At 28.5% G+C, this 8,521-nt stretch overlaps 1 protein-coding gene across 3 annotated transcripts in view; it reads right to left on the bottom strand.

The window, feature by feature from the left end:
- Positions 1 to 2,782: 2,782 nt before the first annotated feature.
- Positions 2,783 to 8,521, bottom strand: part of LOC106682814 (lachesin) — a gene marked incomplete at its 5' end in the record, with an annotated part of 178,588 nt that continues 172,849 nt past the window's right edge. For all 3 annotated transcript variants that reach the window (XM_067046820.1, XM_067046821.1, XM_067046819.1), the window contains 1 exon segment: positions 2,783 to 6,374. In XM_067046820.1, coding sequence (XP_066902921.1) covers positions 6,271 to 6,374 — 104 coding nt within the window.

Raw genomic sequence — 8,521 nt, forward strand, 5'->3', positions numbered from 1 at the left:
AACAGTAAACCATAAAATTCTTTAAAATATGAACATAAATAGTAAAATAATAAGTGGTTATAAAAAAAAAAACAATTAAATTAAGGTGGACCTTATTTGGGTCACATACCATGTAATTATTTATTTATAGATATATTACCCTCAAGATTACCAAATTCCATTTAGTAAAAGTTAAAATTAGGAAATATAATTAGCAGATAAACAGGCTCATTCTTCCTATTTGTGAATCCCTTCTACTAGTTTTTCATAAATAATTTATTATACATTTATCTTTTTGATTAAATAGATCTGATTTTCTCAGTTGGATGGTTGTGTATAGGATTTCGATAGTGAAATTTATTTATTAATTTTTTTTCTGCCAACAAAGTGCACCACGGCCACAGAGGGCCAATTGTACGCCATCCCTCCTCTGCTCAGAGCAGGCCAATTGTCTTTGCCAATCAAATTTAATTATATTGTTGTTTGTTTGTATTAAAGTATTTGTATAAGTCCTAGGTTTACAAATGAATATTCTGCTGCTTTTAAAACTCCCTAGTTCTTCACCTGGTTATTTTAGTAGTCAGATTCTAATTCTAATTATTCACACTTTTCTCCATTACCATCTCTAAACAACCAACTTAAGGATACATTGTCTTTAAAGATACATAAATGTTGTTTGTTTAAGAATAGAACAAAAGGTATCTTACAAAATGATCATTAAGACAAGTTTTTTTTTAAATAAAAAAAATTGCATTTTTGATTTTTTGAAGTATGGGGAATTACAGCTAAAGCAACAATATGCATTTTAAAGTTTGATGAGGGCATAATTAATTGCTGAATTATACGTTTTATTTTGTATTATTCAGTCTTTTTCTAAAATTTATATATGAAATATATATGAATACATTGGAAGCAAAGAAATTTTCTCTGTGTTATTGTCAGAACTCAAAACTCCAACAGGTTACTAATAATAAAAAAATATATATAGTATCATATTTATTAAAATAAATTAATATATATGTGTGAGTATTTTTTCTAATCCTAAGGTGCAACTTAAAAAAGGTTCATTATACTCACAAATATAACTTTCTAGCTGCAACACAAATTAATTATAAAGTTATATAATTTAAATAATTAACTTAAATGAATATTAAATATTTGAAATTATTAAACCATAACTTCATATGCCATCCTCGCAAGACAATGGTTACTCATTCTTTAAAAAATTCTGAATCAACTTGGACAGTTTTCTTCAACAAGCTTTTTTTTCCCAATTTGACACCAAAGTTTGATCTAATAGTTATATTACGGTTTCAATATCTCCTTAGTTTTCCTTCTATATGACCATGGAAACTCATCACAGATCCTTGTATTATGTTGATCAGGAAGTTTCTATTTACTGTGTAGAACATCCAGCTGCACTCTCTTCAATTTCATTATTAATATCTAATATAGAAATACAAAAAGCATAGAATTGTAATAAAAACTAATATTAATTTTTTAAATTATTTATTTAATTCTTGTTTATTTTTAAAATGTGGTTACTGGTATAATAAGAAACAAAAAACGAACCTAAGTAATAACTTACAACATAATGGAAAATGAATTTATCTGTCAACATTATCTGCTAGTGGCTCTTTGCAATGTAGCCCGTTGTGCATAATTACTGAGAGCTCCCTAATTAGAGCCTTTTAATAAGCTAAATAATTGTTCTGAAGATCAAGTCCAATTTTTCTGATTTCACTATACCTATTATAGGTCCTATAGAAGAGAATAGAATCTCCTAATTCAGAGTTTCCAATACTATTAAGCATCCATGGCTGTAAAGTCAAATAATTAACTAATAATAACATTTAGTATAAATAAAGCTGAAAATATTTATCATTCAAATAGAATAAGAATCATTCTAAGCTTTTTAGGCTAAGACATGCAGGCCAAAGTTTCTACTGCCTGTGTTACATTTCAGGAACTAGTCAGATGATAGTTCTTGTCTCAAATGCTAGTTGTTGTACCTGCTATTGTTATAACACTCTACGTTGATTAAATTGTTTATAAAAAGTTTATTAGATAAATTAATCAAAAATTACATGCAATACTGTGATATTAGTTTAATTATATACCATGTAGGATTTTGGGTTGAGTATTTGGTAAGGGAGTTCATTAACACATATTTAAAACATATATAAATAAATGAAATAATAGCACAATAAAAATAAATTAAAGAGAACAATAAACAAATAATAAAACATAAATAATTTCACTATCTTCAAATTAAAATTTAAATAAAAAAATCAACAAAAATGGAACAGGACAAAAAATGAGGATAAATTTTTTTCAGAATACTTTTTTTTCATAGAATTCTTTAACTATTTAGAGGTTTTAACTAAGTTAAATTTTACCAAATTAACATATTCTAGCTTCAATATTTTAGTACTAGATTGTAATTGATAAGTTTATAACTAAAAGATAATTGTTAACATCTTTCATTTAACCTATAAACATTATTCAAATATATTTCATACAAAAGAAAAAAAAAATCTGTCAATATCATCAAATGTTGTAATTTATATTTATTCATCCATTGCAATATTGACTAGTTTTGTCTATAATAGACTCTGTTGTTGACTTTCAATCAGTTGTTTTTGTTACTGAAAATTTATGTTTTGGTCAATTCACGCATTGGGCACTAATTTAAAAACTTTTTTTTTTTTTTTATTATTGTACTTAATGCCGTGATAAACATTATACAATGATGATGGGAAATTATAACAGTTAGAAAATAAATAAACCCAAATTTACAATACATTTTATTAACAAAAGTGTTCTGACAAAAACTTTCATACAAGTGTTGCAGTCTAAAGAATAAGTTAGAAGACAGGCGGCATAATATAAAAGGAATTTCGCCTGCCGTACACTTACAAATTATTTTAAAATTATGCTATAACAATTTTATAACAAGACAGAAATGGAGATCGATGGAATGTATTCGAAATAATAAATATAGGAACAAAAAATTTTTTTTGATTAAAATAATTAATTATACTATTAAAAACAAATTGCTTTCCGCAATCATGGCATTGCTCAAGCTTTAACAAAAATCACAATATCACCTCATAGGTAAATAGACAAAAAGCCGTTTCGACTTCTTTATACAAAATATTAGCGTCCTTTGTAATTAAATATACAAATAAATACAAAACATCTTTTCAAATTCGCATTTTAGGAAGTTACTTTATTTCAAAATTAAATGAAAATATCTCCAGTTTCTGTTTTTAATTTTTATTAGAAAGGCCTTTCCTCCTTTTTTGTTCTTTCTTTCGTTGTTTTTTTTTCTTTTCTTGGAACCTTATATCCTTGAAGATTTCCAATTATAAAGCTTCTGAGAAAGAATCATTTAAATTGGAGAGATCGGGAGTAAGGGATAATATTGCCTTCCCCCTTGGAGTTAAAAAACTAATATTTAAAAATACTTGTTTATTCATTTTTAATATTTTTTTGAAACAAAATAAAGTTAATTGATTATATAATGTTTTAATTTATTCTCATTATACGGTTAAAAATTATGTTAAATAGGAAAATATAGGTCATACAATTTTAAATCCTCAAAAAAGGAGGAACTATATTGTAAAAGTTAAATACAACCCAAAAATTGACAATATTATTAATAAACTAAAATTTTGGACATGATTTTTCTGTTGCGTTAGAAATGATAAAACTGGGTATTCAATAAATTTAGTTTTTAAAAAGGAAAAAAAAAAAACGAAAGATGTTGACTATTTCTTTCGATAATTTATGTGTTATATCACATAAATTATGGAATAAAATTGGTAAAATATTGTTTTTATGGATGACTAAATATTTTATATATGCAAGAAATGTTTTCCAAATACTTTTTTTTACACCTACATTCCGTCTATTATTTTATTAAGATTTTTTGTTTTCAAATAAATTTATTATTACAACATTGGAGATATTTTCGCTTATTACAATCAATTATAATCATACCCATAAAATACGAACAAATGTTTACATTTACAAATAAAGAAATAAATGTTCTGCAAAATAGTAATATTTTACTACTTTTATTGATCTAAAATAAGTATATTGTTTGTCACCTTGAGGTAACGAAGGATTGCCCTAGCGGCAACAGTCCACATATAACTTAGCACATTACATATAATAAAACTTAATGACTAGAATTACATTTTTTTGATATATATACATACTTATTATCATTTATTTTATTGTAATTTTTTTTTTGTTTTAGGATTATCTTATGACAATAGCAAAATATAAGAGATTATTTAATATGTTTTCTTTTTATTAGTTTTTATTTATTTTTTTTTTTTTGGACAAAAACACACTTTATGCTCCGGAACAAGCAAGGAGCGGGAAATTTACGACAAGGGTTTGTATTATTTTGCCAAACCCTAAAAGTGGGTAAAGAGTTCATCATTTGAATATCCCGGGCAGCAGTTGGGCTTCTGTTAACTTTATTCACGATCGTAAATGTTCAGAATGAGGGTTGTCACGTTAGAGCCTTATGTATGTAAATTATTACAACATTTTTGACCAAGAAAAAAAAATTCAAACCACTACATGTCCGTATTGTTAATTATTTAAAGAAATTAATATACAAAAATGTATTCTTTCAGCTATTTTAAATATTCCTGTTGATATTTTTTTTTATTTTACATTTTTTTGTTCAAATTTACAACAGGTCCTATAAAAAAAAAAAAATAAAAATGTTTAATGTATTTTATTTTTATTATGAAAGAAACATTTCAAACTTTAATCTTTACAGTAGATAATATATTTAAAAGATGAAATTCCATTAACTGTTAATCCCGAGAACCCTCACAATGAATAACATAATTTTCCAACTAAATATTTGGACAAAATATAACATAATATAGAGCATAATCGACCCAAAGTATGATTGTGTTACGATGATTTCATTGATTATTGTGATAACCTAAGATCTACAGAAACATAGCCTGTACCATGTAATTGATTGAAGGATTGTTAGTAATGCACCAATATATATCTAATGCACCTGCAAGATTCAAGTGCAACATCATTTTTAAATTTGAAAAATATAAAAAAATCGAAAAGTAGCATTGGATAGAGTAAAGATTGTCTGCAGTTTAGATGATTTTTTTTTCATTCTGTTTGTTAATTATTTAAAAACGAAATGTTAGTAAATTTAATGTCAATTTCGTTTAATATAATGGATATACTTTGTTCTATTTCTTACATTATTTTATCACAAAAATACCTCTATGCAGAGAGAGACCTTTAAATTATTTTAAATATTCATTGAAAACGTTTACTATTCAACAATAAACTTATATATTTTATAATAGAAAAAATATTTAAAAAAGAAAAATTAAATTTTAAGTTTGTGATACTATATATGACGGATATCATCAGCAATAATGAAATAAAAACTAGTCTTTATTTTATCATAGACAGTAATTTTATAATGCAAATGGATTCCTGATTTCTTTAAAATAATTCGGGGAAAAAATCGAATCATTTTCATAAAATATTTAATCAATATGATTCAATATAAGCATATCTTATTTGTCCAGCTTCTAATGTTCTTTTTTTTTTAAAAAGTCAATTCGTTTTAATTATTCTGACAAAAATAATGTCGATGAACTAAACATATGAACATAGAAGAGATATGATTCATGGAGATGCAATCGGGAATAAATCAATATTTGGAAATTTTTGAAGAAATCAGAAAATATACTTAATTTAGAGATTTAACTCTTTTTGGAAGTGAAACTTAAGCCCTCAAAACGTACTAAATTCAATCTAATTTTACGTTAAAAGTTTGGTTTAAGCTTTAGAAAAGGATAAAGCCCTGAATTATGTGTATTTTTGAAATTCCTAAAATATTATCAAACTTAAATTTATCTTCTTTTGCATATCCACGCCTCAATTGATGTTAACACCTTGCTCTTGAAGAAAACTCTAACTTGTTTCCACTTGAAATTATCACACTAAGGTCATGTTGTACTATCGTAACACTGGAGAATAAGATAGGGTGTAACCTTCTGGAGTAATCTATATTATAGGAACATGGAGACCAGCACCCAGATTATAGCCTAGCTTATCTTCCAGGACATATCGTACTCTGAGGTCTATTACGCTCTTCTATATCAACTTCAGAAGCAATGGACATGAAGCCTGCTGAAGTACTCCCGTTAAGTACACATTTAAGTAGCAGATAAGTTTTGAGGAGACAGAAGCTGTAGCTGGGACCCTGCCTGGAAGTACAGTTCATAGGAGGGCGAGTACTGTAGCAAGTACCAAGAAGGTACTGGACCACCTGAACTGTGAAGTGCCGCTGTCCAAGTCCTCATCGTACCGACCTTGCTTCAGTTCTGGAACAATAGTAAAAATAATGTAATCATTATCTTAATCAAAGATATTAAAACAAGTTGATTTGATCAAAGGGTACACCGATACCAATTATATTCAAGAAAAATTAACCAGAGTGATCACACACATTTGAATGAATTGATTATACTTAGATTCGAAACAACTTTTCTCCTGAAATGTTTTAACTACCATGGGATTTCACTGCTTTCAACCGCCTACAAGATCTTCTCAAGGATACTGCTCCAGACTTTTACCCTTTCCCAAAAGGAAATAGGCTGCTATCAAACAGAATTTATGCAAGGGAAGTCTACCACCGCTTAAATGTTATCTCTTAGAAATTTATTGTTGAGGGCGGGATTAGCACTCACCACTCATTTGTAGCTTTTAAGGTTGCTTACGACAGCGTTTCAAGAGAGGAACTCTACTGTAGGAATGCTAAAATTAGGGATTCCGCTGAAACCTGTATGCCTCGTTCACATGAAAAAGGAGGTGAAGACTTTATCTATCTTGGAACTCAGGAAAACTTCAGAAACAACATTAATTCTGGAATCCATCGTCGGATAATAGCTGTATATAGGTGATACGATGGACACCAGGGGAACCTTGTGTCCATCTTAGTGTGTATTAGACACATACTGACCTTCGGTGCGGAATGCTGGAGACTTCCTAGAAGTCAGGAACTGGCTCTTGCTTAGTTTAAATGCTGAAACCTTCATAGGATGGTCTTTGACAAAGCTGCCGACATTGTCACCGTTTTTAAAATAAGTCCAAACGGTGAGCGGGACATCTGGCGAGAATGGCCGAAGACCAAGTCCTGAGGAAGATAACAGACGAACGGAATCGAGTCAGAGAACTTGGGTACGATGGGCTGGCAAGCGCTCAGCAAGTTTGGCTCGGTCCATTCTGTGCATCCAAAACCGGACAGCAGAGTCGCGGATACAGGCTTAGAGTTGTAAATAATGTCTTGATGAGAAGTAGGTAAATAAATAAATCTTACGTATTTTTTTTTCTCTAAAATTTAAAAATTCCTACTTATTTATTGATCTTCATTATCAATCGAAATGTTTGCAGCAAAGTTTCACTATAACGCCGAAATGAAACAAACGTATCATTCAGAGTTCAGTTGTTTGTCAGGCGAATTGAATGTGAGGAAGGTGAAGTTTCCGCATCTCTCCAGAATGTTCTTGTGGAGAATTTATAATTCTCCATCCATTTAGAAACTAGTTTGTTTCATGTAAAACTTAAAACAAACCCCATCTTTTGAAAGATGGACTCCTCTTTCGGCCTTCTTCTGTTAACGTTTTAGAAAGTAAAATATCACTCAGAATATTTGGCCCGAAGAAAGATGAACTCTATTAAGAATTTAGTAGGCTAAACTATGCCTACAACATTGTCCCTGTTGAGTATGGGAATATTAACGTTGATTCGTTAATCAAGTAAGAATATTAATATTTGTAATAAATTAAAGAGTTAGTTAAAACTTACGACTAATTGTCCACTTTTAGAAATCTTTCATTTAACTCCTCTTTGATATCGAAATTTAATACCTACATCAGTTAATTAAAATGACTTGTATGATACTGAAAATGTACAATAATTTTGCTATATATTTTTAAAGGTATAATTATATATACTATATATTAACTCTTAGAGGGTCTTTGATAAGTTATTAGATGGCGGAGTTGAAAGGTGGCTCGAGGCTTTGGTATTGTTACGGCTTGTAAGGATCTACAGTAGAAATAAGTGCCTCATACATTTTTCATACGGACCTTTTTGCCTCCAATATTAAAGGTGTCGGAGACCAGCAAATAATACCAACAGACAGGTTACATATGTATAAGGCCCGCCTCAAATATATATTTAGGTAATATTAAAGTCTCTCTTGTCAGTTGGAACCTTTCTATTGGCATATAAACTAGATATTAAAATTGAAAATTTAATATTTTATTCGACGTCTCATCTTTTTAATGAAATGAAATGAAATGAAATGAAAAAATAACTTTATTCTGGGACATATGTCCCCTAAGAATAATTAAAAGGTTCAAATAGTGAGATTTTTATCTGGCGAGCGTTTACAAATTTTCAGATAGTATAATGAAATTACATAGGTATATTGGCTTTACTACTGTTTATAATATTAATCAATAAC

Source organism: Halyomorpha halys, unplaced genomic scaffold (assembly GCF_000696795.3).
Source record: "Halyomorpha halys isolate HHAL.00 unplaced genomic scaffold, Hhal_1.1 Scaffold442.1, whole genome shotgun sequence".
Lineage (NCBI taxonomy): Eukaryota > Metazoa > Arthropoda > Insecta > Hemiptera > Pentatomidae > Halyomorpha > Halyomorpha halys.